The following is a 24,824-nucleotide window of genomic DNA, read 5'->3' as shown; positions in this document are numbered from 1 at the left end:
AGCAAGTAATCAGGCTTCCATAAGAACAGGCTAAAATCTTAAACTCAGGCTCTATTTTTCAAGTGTTTGCATCAACAAAGCTCCTCTGAAATTCAGAAAGTTAAAAAAATACATATTTAATTGCCCTACCTGAAATCTGCATGCCTTGCAGGATACTACAGCTGAAAGGATTTTATTTGTGTATTTATTTTGAAAATAAAGATAAGGAAAACTTGGGCAAACTGTGAAGTCTGTTTTAAACTAACCTGGCAATCCCTGAATACTGTATACAGTGCCAATAGGAAATCACAAATCCTAGTTTTAGATTTGTCTTTTAAAAAACAGGTAATCATTTTGCTGCTGCTTTAGGCTTTGCCTTCATTTCTTTCGGACTTTTGCAGTCATGTTTTAATCCAACAGTGGCATTCTCTAACCTTACCAGTGTCCTGTACGGTTAAAGGTTCACAGAGTGGGGTCAAGAGAGAGCATGACCAGAAGACTTGTGAAAAAGGAAAACAAAATGGAGGAGGGGCAAAAGAGAGGGGGCACCCTGAGAAGATGAAGGGAAGCTAAAAGAAATGCCTACAGCATATTTTGTTCAGCTCTAGTGAAGTAGCATTTCCTTATCACTATGGAAGAACAAAAAAGGATTTCATGAGAAGTCTTCTTAGCTCAACCCAGGAAAATTTTAAGGGAGCAATGCTGTAATTATTTATCTACCATAAGTTATAAATTCTCAGTAAACAAAGAACTGATGTTAAAATAATGACCCACAATATGCACAACTCTGGCTTGATAGGAAGAACACTGTCAGAAACTTACGTTCCTTGTTCAAAGAATCAGAACCTATTTATCTGGAGAAAAGCCATGCACAAAAACGTAAATAGCTTAATTCTGAAAAATTAAGTCTTCTGTAATAAATAGTATGATTTCTAAATTGAAAAATATATCAAATGTATATTTATAACTTTTTAAAATACCTAATTTTGTCGCTATTATTGCCTTTGTAAATATTTACCTGAACACAGCCATTAGGTTCAAGACATGAAGTAAGGAAGTACACAATTTTCTATTTAGTTGCACAGTAAATGAGTGGGCAAAACTGATTAGGATGCAAAAAGAACTTACTAGCTTTTAATCTCATCATGCTTACCTATTTATACTCTACTTGGAGTTTGGAGATCAGTGCTGTTATGCTCTGCAAGAGCAACGTACCACTGAAGCCAAACTGTAGATAATTCACACAACTCAGTTTTCAATAGATTATATTCCAAATACTCCCGTTTTTGGTAATATCTCAGAAACTGCAATTGTGGCTACTTCTATTCTGCAGACAAGGGAAGTCAAAATACTTTGTTCAACCTTACACTATAAGTCATCAAGCCTGTGATCTTGCACGCACACATGCACACACACTGGGGGGTTTTGCAGCATGAGTACACAAAGCTAAGAATATGCATAACTCTTTCCAGGAATAAGTCCCACGTCACTTAAATAAATTAAAGTTTTAAACAGTAAATAAATGTAATTAAAAAGATATCAAACTTCACTAGAGTTGGTTTTCCCCTAAAATTATAGCCAGACGCTACTAGAAAAAAAACGCAGCTTAACTCTAAACAATCAATAATGTTATGTGTAAGAAAATCATTTCACTTTCAAAGGCTTATTTGAGCATTATTATACATGAAGCTATACTTTGCATAGTATAGTTCCATGCAGGGGTCCTAGTTTGTCTGCATGGAGCAACTCAGGAAATGCTGGCTAAACAGGACATTTAAAAAGAGACTCCATCTATTTGAAAATAATATTGCCAGCTGTATTATTTGTGTTCTCTACAGTTCTACTTAAGACTTCAGATTACTTTAACTGAAATAAATTCAGTTAAAAACTCTACATGCTTTTTTGCTTTGTTCGTTTTGGCTGCTGACAGACATGAAAAAAATGCACTTTAGCAGAAGAAGCTGTATGTTAGTTCAGCCCAGCTCTGCAGTGCCTGTATAGATTGGGCGCTTCAGCTAAGCTTTTTGGCACTTGTATCCAAAGCTGATTCAATCAGCTATTAGACAAAAGCACCAAAAAAGCCTTGCTGAAGTGCCTGATCTATGCAGATATTAGGTGAGCTGAGTCCAACTAACACAATACCTCTGCTGGGCATGTGCAAGGCTTAGCACGGAGGGGCAATGAGGTTAAAGCACTGTTTTGGGGGGGGGTTACGTCTATAAGCAGCCTTTGTGTACTTCGTCAGCACTTTGCATATCAGCTTTATGCTTCCACTGTTTAGTCAATCAGTTCCTTCCTTCTTTAAAAGTAGCTTAAAAGACAAGAGCAATTTGCTCCATCAAAATTAAATAATATTAATTCACCTACAGTGCTGTTCCTCTAATAGTAGTAATCTAAGGAAGTTGGAAGTTATAGTGTAAACAAGACTCAGTGCCATACTATAGGGTAGTGTCTGCAGGACAAAGAGCATGTTCTATTATCCCTTTTCATTAAACAATATTTTACTGACCTCCATGTTGGTATCTGCCTAAACCTGAGAACAGTATCAGGCCCCAACATTCAAACATGATGGAACAAATCTGCCTTGAGTAACATTTATGCAACCCTGCTATTTGCAATGGCATTCCTCTAGAGGATAACATTTGTTCCTGAAACCACTTCTGAAAACAAATTAACAGTTCACTCATGCAACAAACTTCATAAAAAGGAAGTCTGTATAGACTTCACTGAAGGATCAGTATTTGGCGTAATCTTTACTTATTCTAGTCCCCTGAAGTCAAAAGGGCTACTCAAAGTTTTCAGGATAAAACATACACTATTTAATAATTTGCATTTGTGTATATATGTATAAAATAAAAGACATTTTTATAATGTCTCAGTTAGTCTAAAATTCTACCAACATTAAATATTTTTATAATTCATTTAAAATATTCCAATTTCTCAAAATCACGCTGCAAAAAGATTATTTCTCAATACTTTTTTCTAACAGTATCTTTGAAAAATTTAAGTTTCCTGCTGTCTTGTATTCTACATGCATGCTAATTTCACCACTGTAATTCAGTATGTGTGCAGTTCCATAAGTTTGCTAAGGGCTCTGGTTCCCTTATTGGTTGAACTCAACAGGTGATGAGAATTACAGCTCCAGAAATCATTTCTCTTGTGTTTAACCCAGTGGTTTTCAACCTTTCTGGACTCCAAAAAGGATACCTTTGGATACCTTTCACTGGACTCAAAATACTCTTACATAACTTTTATGAATTGAGTGGCATCGATTTCAAAGCTTACCCCATTGCAGAGGGGCCAAAGAGTGAAAGTAAATGATAATCTAGGCACGAACAAGATTAAGCCTGCCCTTATCTGCTTCTTTTTTTCAGACCTCACTAGTCTCCCCACAACTTATAGTACCCTTCAAAGGATCTGGTGGCACCCTAGGTTCCCCATCACCCGGGCTGAAAATCACTGGTCTATGCTCTGCTTTGGAGCAACTTAGGGCTCATTGATAAAGCGCACTACCTTGGCCCTTGAAGCACAAGTCAGAACATGCACTGAACTGCTCTAATTTAAGTTACTGGTTTAAAGCTTCTTCAGAAACTTTATGTGAGTGATGAATCCTTACACAAAGTCCTACTCTGCTACTTCCCCAGGATAAGAAGGAATAATGGGAAAGGAGCCAGTTCTGTTACCTCTGCTAGTCTTAGACCAGCAATGAGCTCCCAAATGGATTTTGCTACTGATGCACAGAAAAACACTTCTAATTATTTTTCTAAATTAATTAAAAATAAAAAGCTATGGCAGTATCATTATTTTTAAAAGTACTCTGTTAGAAATGAGTAATTTAAGGCAATTGGTTTTTAAAAAATTAGCTGATACTGATTTCTTTAAAAAATAATTTTTGAAATATGACTAAAAACAATGTGTTAACATTTTAATAAAACAAAAAAGTTTATAACACCACTGATGCACTTGATTCTACAAACTCTTGCTTATGTATTTCACTCCTTGTTCATGTACACTGACCAGCAGACTTCAATAAATTTGTGTAGAAAGAACAGTTCAAAGGTCTGCAGGACTGGGTCCTTAATTCAAAGTACATACTTGCCTGATTTTCAACTAATGTTGATTTAATTTATTCTAGCCAAGTCTCATGCCTATAAAATTTTAAAACTTGGGAGCCTTATCACACCAGCAGTACAAAATTCCATCTGAGATTACTAGGAGTTTTGCTTCAAAATTAATGGTACACTACAGCCTTGGACTACTTAAAAAATAAATACATTGATTCAAATTTGAATTTGAATCTATTCATGTTGATTTAAAATATGTAAACAAAAATATCATTAAACATTCTGATAAGCAGATCAAGACTGAACAACTATGGTTTTAACAATATCTCTAAGGTTTAGAGATTTTAAAGGCAATCTTAAATATTAAATGTTAAAAAAAACCCACAAAGATTATGAAGAATGATGAAGGCTAGACACTCAATGTAAACAGACACAACTGCATTAAAGCCAGTAGAGCTCTGCTGTCTTACACCAAATGAGAATCTGTCCCAGAATGATTAATCGTAATTGCTGCTTTTTGAGTTGTAACAGCACACTTGAAAATGCACAAAAGCACATATATATATACACACCAACCTTTATTTTTTGTCCTGCTAAGAAATTCTAGAAACTCTGAATGTACTTTTTAATGTTAAAATACTTATACCATCAATTCTATATCAGGATCTGCTGATGCAAGCCCCTTGCACACCACAAAAATAAAAAAATAAAAAATCGATGAATGAAGGTCCAGACTTCTTAATGATACTTCCTTTGTAACAGACTTTTCTGGAAGAGCATTTTTAAAAGACAAAACAATGATCGATGTCTCCCTTCTTTTAATTCATATGGTTTTTAAATGGGTAAGCACTTAGAATTTAAAACTTTAGTTGTTACATAGAAAAGCTACCACTGAACCCAAAGGGGATTTTGCCTACAAGGGACTATAGCAGCAGACCCCATGACCAATAATTATTTAGCTCTAAAATTAAATTACATATTCATTCACCTAATCGGAACCCCTTATTTACACAAGTAATTCTAACTTGTAAGAGCAAAAGGTTGCTAGATTTGGTCCTACAATCGTGAATCTACTTAAACCTCTTTTTTGAATCCAGGACTTTATTTTTCAAAATAAACAACCAAATAATGCTGCAAGTACCTGGCAAAGGCTTCTTGCTAATCTTATGTTAGAATTCCAGAAAGGAACTAGCAAATTATTTTATGAAAGAAGTATAGGATACATGGGTGAAAGAAAGCGCAAGACTGTCATAATGATATATAAAATAAAACATCTTACAAAATGTATTTTGTTGCTCCAAAAAGCTAATGCTTTAAGTTTAATGAGTAAAGCCTACTTAAAAAAATACAAAAATAGAAAAGTTAAAATATGTTTCTTTAGCAGAATGCATTTGAATTATGAGAAAAATCTGATTATATAGGTAAGAATGAAGGAAATCCTAGCATTTCTAACTTTTGACCACAACCACACACATTTTGCCAGAAAAGTGTAGTTATTTTTTCTTAGGAGCAGAAGAAAAATAAGTAAGAGTGATCAATTAATTTTAAGATAAGTGCTTTTTTTTAATCGTATGTATGTTTTAAGTGTAAACAGAAAAACAGAAATGGAGCACTACAATACTGCTGTTAAATGTGTTTATCATTTCTCTTTGACATGAAAATGGTTCCCAACCCCCACACAGATGCTAGGTGGGTGGGTACCCCTCCCCCACCTCAGTTACCATGTGCGTTTGGAGAAAATGTGGTAACATTCAGTAACCTCAAAAGGTAACCGAGAAGATGGGATAGGAAATATTTTTCCTAAGCTCAGCACAAGTCTGCAATGCAAACTTAGAAAGACACAAAGGATATTTAGAACTGCTTTTTTTTTGCATTACTACCTTGTGTTACACATCTGAAACCTTACTAAAATAAAAAGCAAGGTTTTAAACAGGGTACAGTCTTTTTAAGATAAGCATCAGTTGTTGTAAGCATGCATCCTGTTATTAATTCCACATGAGGCACTGCGACCAAATTTGATAGAAATGTTAAAATTGGATTTCTACTGTCTGATTCATTCTCTGATTCACCTTCAACCCTATCCGTGACTCACTAAAAGGGAAGTCACATGACTAAAGCAGTGAAAGAGAAAGAAATGTTTTCTTTCCTTTCTGATGGAGGAGGAAAAAAAACCTTTCTGCAAGAGAAACAAAAGCTTGGTATTAGCTGTCCGGGCTCTTTTATGGGTGGGGCCTGCATGCCAAAAAGCAGTAATGGGCTGAGGTTAATCTTAATGGGGGCCCACTTTAACCTTCTGAATGCACCAAAAATGTGAAAACGGAATCCTCCCCCCCCAGGTCTACTGAAATTGCATGTACATGAAAACAACAGGCATTTTATACAGGGCTGAACTACAATGGGAACAATTCTACTGGGGCATCATTCACAATTCAGAAACAATGGGGGCTCTTTGTTTTTGAGAATCACCTCGCAGGGTTGCCATCTTTATTTTTAAAAAACACCATCCCCCACTCAGCACTATATACACTTCAGGAGCTTCTTGAATAAATAGGAGTATCCGATGACCAGGATGATGGGTGGTCCTAAAGTCCTGAACTCAGGCTGTATACTTTATTTGGGATACAGAGATAAGAACAAAGTGTTGGGTGTTTGTTTTAACCTGGGTTCAGTTTAAAAATGTTTATATCTTTAATAGTATTTCATATAAACATATGCTACTATTGTTCTAAACATCAGCATAAATATAACCAAATCCTCGAAACAAATCCTGGCATTTTTGTTAATTCTCTAATCCATATTTACAGCAGACTAGATCCCACGTTTGTTCACAATGAGTTTTTACAATGGAAAAACAAGATAGTGCTCATTGTCACTGCATGGGTAGGTTGATAACATTTCCCTTCAAATCAAAAGGAAAAATATAGTCGCCACTTTACAAAATAAAATGCATGGGGTTAAATTTAGTTAACTTAAAAATATTGAATTTAAGCACGTAAGATCCTCAGATAACCTCTGCATTTGATGTATCATGTTTTGAATTCTCACTGTTACTATGAAGTAAGTAGTTTCAGTATTGTATTATGTGTTAAAATTAGCATGCCTTTTAAAACAGTTTAAACCACATTAAAAAACAAATAAAAAGAAATTAAAAAAAAAATCTTCTACATCAATCACGAGCACTATTAACTACAGGCAGAAGACTAGGTTATAAATGGCCCAAGGAAGTGATAAGCAATGAATAGCCCTGACCTGATTCCCTGGTTTGATCAAGAGGGCCTGCAACCTGAGCCAAAAGGGTGCAAATTCCTCACCATTCAGAATTCTTCAATGGAGTTGCCAGTGGGGGAAGGGAGGGAGGGTTGTTAAGGGGGCATGCACACAAATCCATCTGCATGGCATGCAATTCTGTTTTCAGCTCAAAGTCCGAATTAGGTTGTTCTTAAATAAAATAATCCAACTGATCATACTTAGGATACTAAGTATTTTTGGTATATTCTCTGTTTAAGAACAACAAAAGGCTTACAGTTGTCTTTAAAAAAAAAAAGCAGCAGAAATTGGCCCACAGTACATAAAAAGCCTTTATATTTAAATGCTTCATTTTAAAAAATCCTACTGAGACCCCAATTTTTCCCCTTATTTGCCACTGAGTCCAAAAGAAGCAGGACTGGACCCATTATGTCTTTGTATGAACCACACCGTTTTACCTAATTTTTGTATTAAACACTGAACAATTGGAGAGGATTTCAGGTATCCTGTTCATTATGTGCCTGCATTCTACAGCAATCTACTATTCTTTACAGTTTGAAGTGATGTTTTTAGAGAAAAATATGTGAAAGCAAAGATGCCTTTGAAGTTATTCATTCATACATCACTTTGAACCACTGGCATTACTAACAGCATTTAACCTACTTGGAATACGGAGTGCAGCACCTTCTTTGTAAAGGAAGGTGGAAACTAAACAAGTTTTACATTATCTGCATCAGTGTCTAGGACTTGAATATGAACCTTGCATAATCAATGAGGAACAAACAAAACATTTAGATGGAGGAAAGGGTAGACAGATCTCTGCAAGAGGCCAGAGGGTGAAAGCTGAGGAGAAGGCCTAATACTCCACACCAGCAGAGAAGTAATTCCACTGCAGTCTGTACTGCTAGGCTGGTGTGAAAATGCCGTGTAAGTGAGCAGAGAATCATTCCCAGAATGTTTACACCCAAGAATGGGCCAAAGGTTATTATACCGCTTTGGAAAAGAAATGGTCATGAGGAGCACTAACCAATATAATATCCATCAGAAAATAAGTGTGGTCTCTTCAATTACTTTACACAGAACGTAGCATGATTAAAATTTATAAATAGCTAAGATAGTTAAACATGTTTGCCCAGGGAGAGTGAAAGTGACAAAGATTCAAAATGTTCTTTTAAAACCAAACATATATAAAAAAATAATTGTAAATGGAGCAGTTCAGCTCAATGAAAATATTTAAACTGGTTAAGTACGTCATTTTGGCTAGCACTTGGATTTATCGTGCTAACTTTGTCTCTTGAAACTCAAGTGTGCCTTTTCAAAGCTAACAAATATATAACTACAGTATGGCTAGAAAGCTATGGAAACCCTTCTACTAATATTTGTTACTCTTAACCATTAAAAAATTGATATGCAAATTACACACATTTTTTACAAAGAATATATATTTTTTATAAAATATGACCAAACTCATTTACTGTATTAATATTTGGTCATTTTTACGCAACAAATTAAACCACAATTTGGGAAGAAAAATGTCTTATCTTTCACAGCATATCTTCTTCTGTGATATGCAGTCATGTACTTGTATAACTTGACAGTCTTTAATAACAGGAAAGCTACTGCTGTTTGTCAAGTTTCTACAGTTTGGGTGGGACATAAACAAGCATATAAGAACAGCCTAATAGCCATTCATTCTAAAATAAATGCATCTTGTTTGACAAAGTAATGCAGACCAATAAAAATACTAAAATATTAATAGATATTTTCTCTGAAAAATAATTCTATAAATGTATATTCTGCTATAGATTATTTTTAAGAAGGTTGGCTTATTTAGCAAATATTTATTTACTTTCAGCAACTCTAAGTGTTTCAAACTTATCTACAAAAGGTGAAGCTATATTCAAACTATTTATTTAGGAACTGGGTGAAAATGAACAAAGGAAGACAACGTAATTTCTCTCCTCATCCTACCTTCTCTCAGAAGATGCGAACATGAAAAGATTACAGTTAAATGCATTACCCATGTATATCAACATATACACAAAAATTATTTCATGTGAATGGAATTCATTTCCATATCTTTGTGCTAGTAAAAGACCCTGAAGTATTTCTACTAAGCTCACATTATAAAGAGGGTCATCCTATGTACTTAGAAACTTAAATGCTTATTTGATTGGAAACTTGAGTTTTAAAGGTCTGATCTCCTTCATCGAAGTCACTACAAAAATTCACTGAAATCCTGTGCCTCTGGGTACTCCGTCATTGATTTCTCCCATTTTGATTTCTAATTGGGTCCTAAAAAAAGCTGACTACATGTACTAGACATTTTACTACAAACCTTTAATAAAAAAAACCCCATAAAAGTCAATTTTATATATTTTAGAAATATTTATCATATTGTAATAATTTATAATTGGACTATATTAATCTATCTAGAAATAAAGATACCAGGATAAGCCAGAATGCAATCATTCCACGTCAATTAGTTCAATATTTCTCAAGTGAATATAATATACCATAGCTGAGCTTCATGACAGACACACTGAACTCAACACTATGTTCCCTCTTATTCCTACTGAACATACATACCAACAATACACCAAATTAAATAGATAATAGAACAACTCAAATGCACAAGCATTTCTTCCTTGAGTATAGTTAAGTATTTAATGTCTTTGATTGACATCAGTACTCATTTCTAAGCAAGATAAGACAGATTAATCTGTCCGCAATTTAAAATATTAGGCATAGTGCTGAAAAGTCAAAGTTTCTATTAAAATTTGTTTTTTGCTTTTCCAAAGGGATATTGCTTAAATTCATATCAGAGCCTGGTCTTAGAAACATTGGAGCAGTCATGAAGGAATGAACTACTCAAGTGAGCAAGAATAGCTAAGACCCTTCAAATGCAAGCATGACAAAATTAAATGGCAAGACCTGTTTCTATTTAAAAGTAGTAGTTTTTAAATAGTTTTTTCTCTAGATGTTATTTTTTAAATTTAGAACTAAAAAGTAAACTACTAAAATAACAAAAATCATCCCTTAAAAACAATATGCAATTTCTAGACATATTTTTTTAGAGGAAAATACACCAATGAAGACTCATTTTTCCTGAAGAATTTTCACTTTGGTGAAAAACAGGGTACCAATTAATGCAATTTTCAGATGAACTGCAAAACAACCAGTGATTTTCCTTTTCCTCATTAAAGCTCATTCTGCAGAAATAACTTCCATTTGGAAAATAACTTTTGTTACTTACTAAGAAACAGATATCCATACAGATAAGTGTGTACACATCTATTTCTAAAAATAAGTTACTGATACTAAATCACACTATTTTGTGTACAATTGTGTTATATTTCAATTCAAGTGGAAGAAGATGCATGCATAGATTAGATTTAAAGGAACATTGTCAACATGAGCTTTTTGAATTTGACTTATTTCAAACATGCCCATTTTTGGAAAAGCATATTTTATATAATATGTATCATAAATGCTTTTTATTCCCTATAAATATAAGCAGGAATTACAGAGCCCAATTTTGCTGATGCTTATTAAAATCTTATGAGCACTCCTGACTATATGGGAAAAGATTCTGGGATGATCTGTGTGCCATGTCTTGCACAAGCAAAATTTAAAACAACTAAAAATAAGTTAGTCTAAGTTATTATCTACAAATAAAACAGATATAATATTTTCAGACCAAATATAATTTCATCTTGACAATATTCTTGTAAAATCTTCTGTCCGTATGTTACCTAGAACACATTAAACCTTTACCCCCATGCCTATAGTCTCACTGAAGTCAATGGAGAAGCAACATTGTGTATGCTCAGGACTTGAACTATGAATGTTATTTGTTGTACAACAGTTTAAATTTCAATGTCAGAGGATTTTTAATCATTATTACAAGCAGTCAAAAAATTTTAAACTAAATTATTTTTAAAAATGAATCATGTGAGTCTTTGTTTCTAGATTGTATTGGCATTCCATCTTCTAAAACAAAATCACACACAATGAACACACTGCACTGTTGAACTTCCTGTTAGTTAAAATTCATGTGCACCCTACAGGCACAAGGACCTAGATTCAAAAAACAACAATACATTCAAGGACCCTACCTGTCTATTGTTAACAAGTATTTGCCAAATGTTACTTGTAAACATTCAAAATACATAGGTTTAATATAAGCAAAACTATTTATTAAAAAGCCTCACCTGAAGTAAGGCTCTTTTAAGCAAGAAAAGGAAAATAAAATATCAATTTAATTGCAACTACCAAACTGCAGGCTACTTAAAGAAGATACTCAGCATGCAAACTGTGAAATTGCAACTCCTTGGCTACCTATATTTGGAGGATATTTCTGGACCAGGTTTGCTGTCCCATTCTGCATGTACATTTCCTTTTCTGCATGATCAGAATACTCAAGACACCTCTGGGTCAATGATTCCCACCTCAGACTGGGGCTGGGTTAGGGCTCTGCCTATAGTCTAGATTAGTAGTTTTCAACATTTTTGTACCAGGATCCATTTGTAAACATCACTGGCCAGTCCTAGCCCAATGCTCCTCACTCTTGACCTGCTGCCCCCTGCCCCCACAGCGTGTGGCATAGGGAGTGGGGGTGGAGCAAGCGGAGGCAGACAAGCAGCCCCTTGTAGCTTTAACTCTGCCAGCCTGCAAGGAAAAATCACGGTTCCCCACATTTTTCTTCTTTAAAGGAGAATCCATTTTTAAAGTTTGCTGATCCGTTTTTAAAGTTTGTTTGTAGCCCTTTCATATATTCTTGTGACCCACTTTTAGGTCATGACCCATAGGTTGAGACACACTGATCTAGGTCTTGGTTGGGGGTTACTAGAGATGACTTGTCATTGAATCATTCCTAATGGTGCCATGATACTATGCCAAGGCATCATTTTGAAAAAAACTCACTTTGCTATGGAGGCAGATACATAAGACAAAAGGAAAGAGCTGTGACCTGACATCAGCAGAACCTACTCCTTTCTCCCACAACTATTTGCCATGTCTGCAGTTGAGCAGACGGATTTCAAATCAGCCCTCCTCAGTCATCTACAGGCTCGCCTATAACTGCCCTATCTACGGGAGGACTATTATCCTCATATAAAGGGACTGCCAATGACAGTGAAGGTTGAGGGAAGAGGAAAATGGCAGGAAATAAAACACTGAGGATTGTCAACCTTTCTTCCCCAGCTGCATACAGACAAAACTGCTATACAAATTTTTTTGGCATAGTTTCCCATACTTACCAGATCCAATTAGTCCTGGGGCCAGGCACTGCCAAACCTCACAGCTGGTTTACCATGTAAATGCATAGGGTCTCCATATACTGTATTTACTCAAGTCCAAGATGAGGTTTCCCCCCCAGTTAACATGGAGAAGGCTCCTCATTTTGGATTCAAGTACAAGTGCATCATGGGGTGGGGAGATTACAGCAGGCTGTTGTGGCTCTAACTCTGGGCCTGACTTAAGAGTCAGAGCTGGAGCTGCCGACACTGCCCATTCCCAGCCCCACCACATGTGCCCCCTCTGCAACTGCTGCCCTGTGCCTGGGCTGGGCTGGGGCCAGAGCAACCATGTGTTCTGTGTTCTGGGCTGGAGTGGGGCTGGTGCGGGGATGGAGCAAGAAGATATATGGCAGAGGGGGGAGGCAGAAGTGGTGGCCGGGGAGAACTGGGGTGTGTGGGGGAGAGACAGTCAGGAGCAGGTGAAACAATGGGAGCAGACACTGTGAAAGCAAGTGCCAGAGGGTACAGGCTACAGATGCACCAATACATCAGTCCGATATTGGATTGGCACTGATATAAAGAAAATTGATCGTATTGGAAATTGGCCTAATGTGGCTGATGATTTGGCCAATAAATGCCCATGTGTGTGTGCAGCCGCAGCACAGCATGTAGGCAGTGAGGAGCACAGCCCAGCAGCATGGAGAGCTGCATGAAGCTGGTAAGTCTGGTGTGGTGGACAGGGAGCGGGGAGGAAGGGACGTGGGGGGTGCAGATCAAGGCTACTGCAGTGAGGGAGGAGTGGAGCTGGGGCTGAGGCTGGGACAGGGGCTGGGGCAACCATTGCCTAGCTGGGGTGGAGTAGATGCTGGATGGAGCTGTAGCTCTTGTTGCTGCGTGCCACTTGTCTGGGAGCTGCTGCTCTGGTACTCATCCAGTGGCTCCTGCTGCTGCTCCCACAGCTCATCCAGAAGGGCAGGGGGGCATGTGCCCCCGGATCTGCATGGGGTGGGGTGAACTGGGAACAGCCCTGTGCAACCCTGTCCTCAGCCCAGTCTGTCCTGTGCAGATCCAGGGGCACACACTCTCCCCATGTCCTCCAGACAAGCGGCAGGAGCCACTGGGTGAGCAGGAAAGCACCATATAAGCTGCTCGACCAGTGGCTCCCACACGAGTGGCATGCAGCTACAGGAATCGCCCTGTACCCCCTGAATGAGCTGTGGCTCCATCCCGTGCCTGCCCCACCCTGACTGGGCAGTACTTTCCCCATCCCCCACCCCTTCCACCACACCAGACTAACTAGCTGCATGCAGCTCTCCAAGCTGCTGGGATGGTATCAGAAATTGGATCGGTATCAACCCCAAAAATCTCTATTGGTGCAACCCTAGTGCAAGCACCATGGGAGGGGGAGGGAGCAGGTGCCAAGGTTATGGGGGGCAACGTGCAAGGGTCAGGACAATTAAATCCTCCATTGCCTCACCTGCTACTTGCCCAACCTGCCTACCCTGCCACTGCTTGTCTTAATACACAGTGGGGAAATGAATTTAAGACAATCCTCCAAAAATTAGATTATATAAATGGAAAAATGATAAGAATATTATAAAATCTCCATGTATTCCATCTAATAATTGGGAGGCAGTGTCTTAAATTCAGAGTTGTCTTGTATTTGGGTAAATATGGTATATGACCCTGCCTTTCCATGGATTACGGGATGTTTGCATAGATTTCTTGCACCATTCTTTCCTCCTTTGGGAGGGGATGATCTGCAACTAAGTAATTTTCAGCAGGAAAATCTAAAAATGCCTTATCAGCAGGAGAGCTTTGCTTTAAAGCAGATTGGCAGATTAGTGGTCTACTGACAAGGTTGTTGTATGAGACACTAAATACTATACATTTACAGTAACAGAAAGTGATCTATAGTAAACAGGATATTAAGTTACACATTAAGTCTTGTTCATGCATGTACATCATTTTAAATATCATTTTAAGGATTTACGTATAAATTTTTAATTAAAAGACAGTGAACCATATTTAAAGCTAATTTATATTCTCTGCAACTACAAGGAATAAAGTTGGGCAAAATACCACCCATTAGTTTTAAAAACACAAAAAAGTTATGCTTAAATAACAAGGGGTTTGAACTAAATTCATAGCACCAAGAAAATTCAGATGATAGGCTTAAAAAAACCTCTGGCAATCAACTACTCTAGGCCTACGTACTGACAGGGCGTCAGAAAGTTAACTGGACTAATCTTAGGACCATAGGACAGTAAGGTTAGAAGGGACTTCACAAAGTTGTCTAGTCTTGCCTGGGCTCAAAACAGGAACTTTCCTGACTAAATCTCTTAGACAAGAGTCTGTCTGACCTGCTCTTGAACATTTCCAAGAATGGAGATTCCACAATTCCTTTAGGTAGCCTGTTCCAGTGCTTGACCACTGCCCCGGTCAAAAACTTGCTTCTAATTTCCAACCTAAATTTCCTCTGCTACAGCTTGATGCCTTGCTCCTAGTCCTGTCTCCTAGAGTCACAGAGAAAAGCCCACCTCCATCCTCTCTATAATCAACACAGTACTTCAAGTGAGGCCTCACCAGTGTTGAACCGAGTGGAAGAATCACTTAATTTGCAAGAGAAACTCCTGTTGATCCAACCCAGTACACTGTTGGCTTTTTTTCTACTAGAGCACACTGTTGGCTTATACTCAGCTTGTAAGCCAGATTTAGCTTACTGTAACTCCCAAGGTCCTTCTCTGCTGTATTACAGTTTAGCCAATAATTTCCCAGTCTGTATTTGTCCATGCAATTATTCTGTCCCCAGTGCAGGACTTTGTTGAATCTCATCTGATTGATTGAAGACCATCTGCAGGTCATTCTGGTCACTCCACTCAACTTGGTGTCATCCACAGATTTCCTAAGCCATCATCCAAGTCATTAATAACCACCCGAGAAAGATAAACAGAATATGATTCATCAGCAATGCACTATTTAAAAAAAGAACCAATGTAGAATGGCTTTAAGTACACCAGGCCCAAAATTCTGCTTCTGGTTCAAATCAATCCTTTAAATATACATCCATGCTATATACTATTTTGTTTAAAGGAGCTTAAAAATAGAAATAAAGAGTAGTGTACCAATAATTAATGCGCTCTTTTCTGCTCAAATTTTATATGAATTGGTGTTAACTCTTCCAGTACTCAAGTTGTGTGTTTTACACCAGACAACTAACTATATGTATATCAATATATCCTGAAATATGAAAAGCTGGGAATGTACAGGCCTGATCCAAAGTCTATCAAAGTAATTGAGGAACTTTCCATTTACTAAGTGGGCTTCCGATCAAAAGTAATACTAATACTATGCTATATAGTTAGCGAAGACTTTTTGGTTAATTCCTTGCAAAATGTTGTTGTAAAGCTATTGCATGAGTATGAAGGCCAGAAACGTTAAGAACTCCTATACTCGAAAAACAGCTATGTTCATACTTATTGTACTCAGTTAAAATGTGTATGGGAGTTCATTTTAATGCTACATTTCAGTCCAAGGATAATTTTCTTATGTGAATTTGTGTACCCATAAACAATAGGAAGTCATAATAGAAAACTTGAAGTGGCCTCAAATTAAGACCCTTATTGAAAACCTGTTGTAGACAACACTCAGAACCATGTACTTATATAAATTATTGTGACTAATCAGAAGAACACCTACTGGGAGAAAGTTTCTTTGATGGGAAAATGCACTGTCAGTTTCATGTAGGAAAAGTACATGCTCATGAGTATAATTATAAATCTTACAACAATACCAAGAGTTTTCTAATAAAGCTTTACAAATTCTGTAATAATCATGAAAGCATTCTCAGGTATGTTTAAGCCAATTCCATATACTCCAAATTGAATGTGGATTATGTCTTTTCACAAGTTTCTTCCACGAGGCAAATATCTTTAGTACTGGAGCTACATATTATGTTTAATATACTTATTTGTACTGTACACAGCAGTTTGTGAGGAGTTATTAAGTGTGATAATTATTTGTGAAAATATCCCAGGCAGTAAAAAGAACTGCTCATGTGTGTATGGTCAACAGGATTTGGCTCAAGGTATCATACCCACCCCTGCAACAAAGGGTATTTACAGTACTAAAGGAAAAAACTAAATACCTGAAATTACTCTAACATTAAGTAATTCTATTCAAAAATTTTAAAATGAATCAATCTCACTTTATTTACAGATCACACAATTATTTAGAGAACATATTAACTCAATTTTCACTCCTGGCCAGTTTGTATTTAATAGTAAAAGAAACCTACAAATTTATTTATGTTCATCATATTAGGAACTACTGAGGAATATTTTCTTTCAAAGAATACTAGAGACAGGATAATTCTGACAACACCTCAATAAAAAAAATAGTTGGAATATGTTCTAACAAATAGGTGAAACACGGATATTTCTAAAATAGAAGATTCTAAGCTCAAAGGAAAACTCTATACAAAAGTTAATAAAAAGAAAAATTCATAAAAATACAAGTTTTATGACAACAAACTGTCACACTAATAGTTACTAGGAAAAAAAATCTAAAAACAGTTATTTCACTAAGCCATCTATAGATCACTATAAATGGGGGAGAGGAAGGAGAATAAAAATCTATATATATATTGTTAATAAGTTTCTTAACTTTCTATTCTTTACTGATTCTAATATACTGATAGTAGAAATAAAATTCCTGATAAGTTACTACATACAGAAATGCACGCAAATATTAACTACAGTTATGTTCTTCATACTAATCAACCTAAATATTCCACAATGAATTTAAAGCATCTATGTATTAATAGTTAAACAAATACTGAATATACAGGAATTATTAGGACACTGTATGTTATAAATAGCCTTATTTCTATTTGGAAAAAACTAGAAACTCATGTTATTGCAATAATCCAATCCTAAATATATTTAAAATCAAAAGCAAATTATTATTTTTATTACGACTACAACAAAAAATATTACAACTCCATAGCTTAAATAGCACAAATATTATAGCCAATAGCAGATATGTCAGATTTAGGATGGATTAACTCTTCTTCCAATATCCCTGACAGACAGAATTTGATTTTGAGGTCCAAGAAACTCTGTGAAGCTAATCTTGCAAAATTTCCTGAAAGTCTTCCCTTTTGGTGAAAAGAACTTGACAGAGATCAGAAAGCAGCCTCCCCTAGACTGTACTGATGTCCACCATCCAGAGGGCAGGGAACCTTCATTTCATAGAAAATGGAGCTTTTGAGTGGGAGAGAAGAAAAGGAAAGGCAGATGGTGTGGCCCTGGGACCAGAGAGAGGTGCTTGCCAGTACAGTATGGATGTACTGACAATCCCTCTAGAAGAGACGCAGCATATTTTGGCAAAAGTTCTTTCACCAAAAATAACTAATAGCAGTTGCCCAAAAGAAAAAAGGCATACAGCACAAGTCATTTTTTGCGAGCTTAGCTGAATCTATACTAGATATACCAGATATTTTTGCTGGCCTATGAGCATGCACACACACACACATACTCTCTCTCTCTTTCTTTCGCTCGCTCTCCTGGTCTCTGACAGTAGCCTCTAAGCACCACTTTAGGACAACAACAGTGGGTGATGGCTGATGACTTTTCAGATGAGATGCACACATTTTTCCTCATGTTCTGGAGAATGATCTGCAAGTTCACGTTCTCCTCTACTTTTGGAAGGGGTATGTGGTTACAAGCAGTCATCTATTATAGGTGCCCTCCCATACAATGTGTGCATACTTGAAAACATTTATTAGGTGCACTTGTTGAGCAAGACAGACACTGTGCCAACACCAGCTGGCTTCAGTGGCTGTCTTTTCCCCGACTTCAATATTGCATGCATGTTGTTCTATAGGTTAAAGATGTGCTCCAGTGTAGGTTTTAAATGTAAATAGATTCTGTTCAAAAGGCATCTATAACAGATGAGAGCTCCATAACTTAAAATTCCAGAAGATAAGTTGGTTCAGCTAATTACCTTAAACTTACAAATCCTTGTAAAAATCTGTTGCATATTTACCACACCATAGTTAGGACTTGAAAGGTAAATTTTATAACAGTTGCCCAAGAACTCTGATAGTACAGAATTTTTGTTCTGGGTCTTCTCCACCAAAAATTGAACATTCTCTGCAATTTGAGCAGTTTCCAAAACACCCAACCCTTGTGCTCCTGATTCCGCTAGATGCGAGCTGTCTCAGAATGCTGAATACAGTGAACAGCCTACTAGCCTGTTGTGGCATTCTCCCATGCTACCAGTTCATGAGTGTGCTAGGCTCAGACTGCCCATGCAGGTGACAGCCCAAAGTACCAGTGACTTAACCTTGAGCAAGTCCGAACACAACATGCTGATTTTTAGTGCAGGTCTGATCTCCTGTCACTTCCTCTCTGACACCCTTGCTCCACACTTGCTCACTGGCAGGCTCTCCCCCTCCCCCACCTCCCTTTGGCTTCTCAGCTTTCCTTCTTGAAATCCCTGCAATCCATTTTCTTTCACATTGGAACTGGACTTGTGTGGAACCTAGCACAAACTAAGGGATGCAGTTTAGGAGGGGTGAGCTGCACAATGGAAAGTACTATACTTAAAAAGGACACAGCAAAGCACAGGCTGATATTCATCCCACTTATTCAATATTTCCAGTGCGTACATTTTTCAAACCCTATTTTAAATCAGATATACTGTTGAATCTCTCATTTCCTATGCCAACAACATTTCAGTTTCCTTAGTTAACATCAATAGGATACAGGATTAAGTACTTAATTTAAGGAGAAATTTAATGATTAAAAAAAACCAGATTAATAGTCTGTTATTGTATCTGCCTTAAATTCTCCAGTGAAATGTTTGTCTTTACACTCACATCCCTTATTATTTCAGTGTTTCTGCTCTTGCAATTAAACCCATTTTAAGGACCAACTAAAATAGGGACAAATGTGAAATTAATAATATATAGAGTGCTGTGAAATGTGATGGAGGGGAACCCTGTCACTTCTTCCAGCTACATTAGTCTCAAGTGTAACCTACAATAATATTAGAAAAAATTACACTTTAAAAATAGGGGTTTTTTTAAATAGTGCTCAATAATAACCAGAACATCAATAAATATTCTGTTCTAAATACTGATTCAAAACATTTTATTTTATGCATATGTATACACATGTATATATACACACACATACATATATACACACACAGAGTTAAGAAAATGAGAATTTTGGCTTGCGAGGCCAGGCCCTAAAAGAAAATAATGTATCTAAGCTTGTCCTTAAAATTCAGAGACAGAATTATCTTATGCAGCTGTCATGTATATAAACACCTATTAATTGTACCTGTATTAACTGTACCTATTTACACTTAAAACCAATATGCTTTTTTGCAGCCACATGGGCTATCAGGCAAACTATACAATTTAAACATTTTTCCAGCATAAACTAAAGTAATTTGTATCTACCCAGCAGCTTCTAGAAATTATGTTCAAGCACATATGCATAGAAACTTACTAAAAAAGAAAATCTTTTTGCTCTGATCTTGGGACTCAACCACCACATAAAACCCTTATTTTATAAAACTATGAACTTTTTAAACAGCTTCACTTAAACATATGCAATGTCACAAGAAGGTTATGTCATTGCACTTTCACTATATCCAATTTTGTCCTTTGAGAAGGCATATGCAGCTCCTACTAAAGGTTAATAGGGACTGGTCATTCAAAAATCTGTGGAAGAACTCATAGCAAGGGAGAGATATTCTATTATGACTTCCACATCAGTTGATATAAATTGTGGATTGGTAGTTCTCAATCTTCTGAGATTCAAGGCACCCCTTAAAAATGCCAGCTCTTAGTTTTCACTTGTTTTTTCACCTCAGAAAAATAGAGCAATCTTCCTGTTGTAAAGAACTCAGAAAGACAAGAGTATTTTTAATACTGTGGATTCCTATTGGGAATCTCTGGGTATATATTGTGAATTGTGTTTGCACACCCAACTGTGCCAACATTGCTTGGCACTCCTTGGCACCCTTGAAAGAATCTCAAACTATCTCAGGGTGCTGTGGCACCCTGGTTGAGAATCACTGGTGTAGATGCTAATATTAACCAAATCCACTTACCTACAACTTAACTGAAGTCAACAAAGTTCCGCCAGCCTGAATTTGGCTCACTATGTTTCTTGTACAAAAAAAATAAATAGATTCATGAAATTTAGTTGAGATCAAATTTAAAAGAAGAGAAGTAGTTAGCCTTTTACATTTTCCAGACAAGAATGAAAAACATGGTCATTAAACTTTGAGATGTTAGCTGTATAGGCAGAAAGATGCAAGCAAAAATGGAAAAGGACTTAAATGTAAATGTTTATAAACATACCCTATTTGCATTACACGCACACAAATCACTAAGACTTGTCTCCACCCAGGTACCACATTTCAGAAAGATAGGAACAAACTGAAGGTATTTCACACAAGATCAATCACAGTGATTAGAATCCTGAAATGAAAGACTTAGAAGGAAAGGTTAAAAGCTCACTACTTCAAGTACTCTATGCACAGAATCTCCACTGACTAAAATAGACGTGCGCACAAAAGTACTGGACTGTAAATTAAAATTTTAAATATAAACAGCTTAGCGGAGCAGTGACTGAACACAGAGGACAGCTGTAGTCCACAAATAATTGAGGGGTGTTAAGATCAGAAGATAAATTATTATTACAAGTAAATAAAACTTGGTATAATGAATACAATTAGTAAAAAGAACTAGGACTAAGTAGAAGAAAAGTCTTTTCAGTGACTTCCTAGGCTTGAAATAAATAAAGCAAACAGGATAGAATTCTTAATCATTTAGAAAGTTGATATTTTGAGCAGACCAGACCCTACAAATGGTTTTGTGGAAAGCAAGCCTGCACTGGTAGGGCCTAAATGACATGTATTTTTTCACATCCTTAATATGTACAATTCAACAATATACACTAGCAAAAAGGTTGCAGGGTAGCTGTTTGCCCACCATGCCACTGTATGTGTGCATGCTGCATTAGAAGACATGCTAGTTATGAAATAGGATACGCTATTTTTTATGACAGATTCATAACATGATTTCAAACCTTTTCTCACATGAGCAATCCTTCTGACTTCATGGGCTTACTCACATGATTAATAAATAACTGAATGAGCAGAACTTTAGAAAATGAAGCTCACTGATACTAGACACTATTGTAAAAGTATTAAATGTATTCTCACATAATATTTCTGTTTTAAGCTTTGTGACTGCCTTAGTCACTTTCCTATAACTTAGCCAGGTATCATAATGTATTCTGTATTAAACTATAATAAGATAGTGCTTTCTTCTGATTATATTAAACCTTTTTGAGCAGAAAATGTTACTGTTCACCAAATGAAGGGAGAAAGCATGAAAACACTATGCTCGCAAGATTTCACAAGGGAGAAAGAAAAAGTAAATGAAAGATAGAAAACTAATTTATTTATTGTCTTAAGGGTGATGCCATGTGAATCACTGATAAATTAGTGCCTTAAGATATTTATCTGAGAAATATCCAAAATAACTGAAGTTCAGAGTTTAACACTGTGAGACACAAGCTTTTGTGCACTGCATATCAGCAGACATCTTAAAATCTATAAAAAAGTGATGGCATGTATATTAATACAGCATCTGCAAATATTTACATTTCAAATGCTTCCCTCCTTGCAGACACCAACCAACTCGTTTTAGCTTATTGAATGTTCACATCTTGTAAGTGACACAAAAGACAAATTGACTTCCAAATTTCCCACAAATGTATTAGATTATCTTTTGCTCTTCTATGAATATTTTCCATTATGTAAATAAATAAACATGGTTTATTTTACTAGCTAATTCCTCCCCATAGTGATAGTTTAACACTTTCTGCAGTTACTCAAGTATAAGTATACCCCTGTTTTCAAGTAGATTTATTTTATTAATAAAATTGCTGTCCTTTGGACGTTTGGTTTTCCATGTCAGAAATGAAAAGAGAAAGTGTAAGAAAAGTATGATTAGAAGTTGTTTCTTCCCTTCATTTATAAGGTAAAGTTATGGGATTGTAAAGAGCAATTTCATGACTTATGGTTCAAAGACAGGGGTAGAGGGCAAAGAGACTGATTGCAATCAGATTTGATAAGGATTTCAATAATTCAAACTCAGAAAAAAATAGCAGCAAGGAAGGAGCAGCTTCACTTTCAGCACGAAGCAGGAAATGTAAGAAATTAAAACCATGTAGTCTTTCTTTTATATTAACAATAACACCTCTATTTGATTTCACAGTTTATACCTCATTCCACATGTAAACAGATAATACTGATGACTAGGCTCTGGAGGCAGCGGTGGAAATAGCACAACAAGGTCAAAAATCTACTCAAACACCACCACAAGGGGCAAGGCAACGTGCCAGCAAGGCATTGTTCCCTAGGTTTCAGTTACCGCTTATCAGCTTCATCATAAGTATATTCCTTGAATGTGAATCGTGAAATTAGCCAAAATGTACAACTAGATGTGAACAAAACTAGGCCATCCAGACAGAAACAGAAGAACAATAAAGCCTTGTATAATCATCAAACAAAATCTCCCCTCGTTTCTCTGAAAATGTCATATAAAATGGACATGAAAATGCCTTTATCTTTCCTGACATGGCCAGAGCTGAACCCCAAAAGGGTCTCTGTTACTTTGTAAATCTTCCTCTTGAGTTCTTTGAACAACAGCTCAATACTTTTGAGTAGATTAGTGAAACTCAAGACACTTGCAGTTTTGGATTAATACAAGCATGGGGAAGGTCCACACACTCTTTTCTCACAAACCCTGGGGAAAGTCCTCTGACCCTCCTGATGAACATTCATTGCACCTGAAACACCTTCCAAGAAAGGCAGGAGAGTTTCCAGGCTCAAAAATAAGCATGTAAACAACAGTCAGGTGTTTAAAGATATAAACAATGACCACATGCTTTTGGAATAGTGGCCTTAAAGAGATAGCACCTTTTGTGCTCTCTCTCTCCTGCCCACATTTTCCAGAAGAGAAAAATTAAAAACCAAACAAGAAAACCCGATACCCAGTGTTGAGTCAGATCTTAATTACCCTATACTTGTTTTCACATGTACAAGATACAACTCTTAATCAAATGTTATTTGCACCAAAATAATCTGAGACAAACAAGAGAAAAAAAATAAAATAAAATATCTCAAATGAATTGTAAAGGAAGAAGGCTGCTACAATGATTTCGAATCTGATGTCCTAAGGGATTTATGTATCCTATCGAATCGGGATTTATGTATCTTATTCTATGTCTGTTTTCTTCTTTGGCTTTTGCAGGAAAAGGACCTAGGAAGCTCCCGAGCAGATGATAAAGCTAAACACTATTAAAATGGGACATGTGATTAGAAAGAGAAAGAGAAGCAGCAGCCAAAGCGAAGAGGGCTCCAGCCGAGGAGTAAACTGTTAAGAGCCACAATGTGCTTCAGCAAAACCCACCAGCCAGAGGAGGCAGGTCGTCACCCGCCCGCCACAGATGCTCAAATCCTCTGAAGTTTGAACGGGGACGTGCAATCGGCAGCTCGGATCGGGCGAGCTGTAATGCCCGCATCTATTTATTGGTAACAATGACCTCTGTAGCACAATCTCTCTAGCAGGAGAGCTCGTCTCCCTCCGCCCCGGGAAGCCAGAGGGCCGCGAACAACGGAGCCCGAGGTGCGGGGGGACCGGGTAGAAGCTGGGAGACAACAGTGAGCCTTACTTGGTGTACAAAGACGTCCACCGGGGACTCCAAGGGGCTGCCCTCCCGACTTATCATGGAGATGAACCCGAATCCCATGCGCACGTTGAACCATTTGCAATGGCCTGTCCCACGCCAAACCTGGGAGTCCTCCTCCTCTTCTTGCTCCGGCAGCTTCCCGGGCTCGTCTCCACCTTTACTCGCCCCTGCTGAGGAGGAAAACAAAGAAAAAGGGGGGAAAAAATCAGAACAGGAGGTGCCCGGCAAAGAGTGCCCGTCCCGGTGCGGGTGCTGCGCACTCGGCGACCACCGCCTTTCCACCGGGGCAGCAAACGCCAAACCCTGCGGGACAACAGGGGGAAAGGCAGCCTTCTGATCTTGCTCTCTCCCTCTTCCCTCTCTCTGCCGCACGGAGAAATCCAAGTTTCTCAACAGAGGTTGTTTTTTTTTATTTCACTCCCATCTTCCAGCCACCCACGATACTTTACTTGAATATTGCTGGTTCAAAACCGATCCCATTTCCCAAGAGGACTCGCAGCCAAATTGCT

The 24,824-nt window shown here is 37.1% G+C and overlaps 1 protein-coding gene across 1 annotated transcript in view; it reads right to left on the bottom strand.

Annotated features, from left to right (window-relative positions):
- LIN28B (lin-28 homolog B) overlaps window positions 1-24,824 on the bottom strand; it is a 139,020-nt gene that overhangs the window by 95,833 nt on the left and 18,363 nt on the right. Inside the window, exon 3 of the mRNA XM_019537815.1 lies at window positions 24,298-24,485. Within this exon, the coding sequence (XP_019393360.1) occupies window positions 24,298-24,485 (188 nt within the window). The remainder of the gene's footprint in view (window positions 1-24,297; window positions 24,486-24,824) is intronic.

Source organism: Crocodylus porosus, unplaced genomic scaffold (assembly GCF_001723895.1).
Source record: "Crocodylus porosus isolate Cpor-Errol unplaced genomic scaffold, CroPor_comp1, whole genome shotgun sequence".
Lineage (NCBI taxonomy): Eukaryota > Metazoa > Chordata > Crocodylia > Crocodylidae > Crocodylus > Crocodylus porosus.
This window is presented reverse-complemented; position numbering and strand designations above follow the sequence as displayed.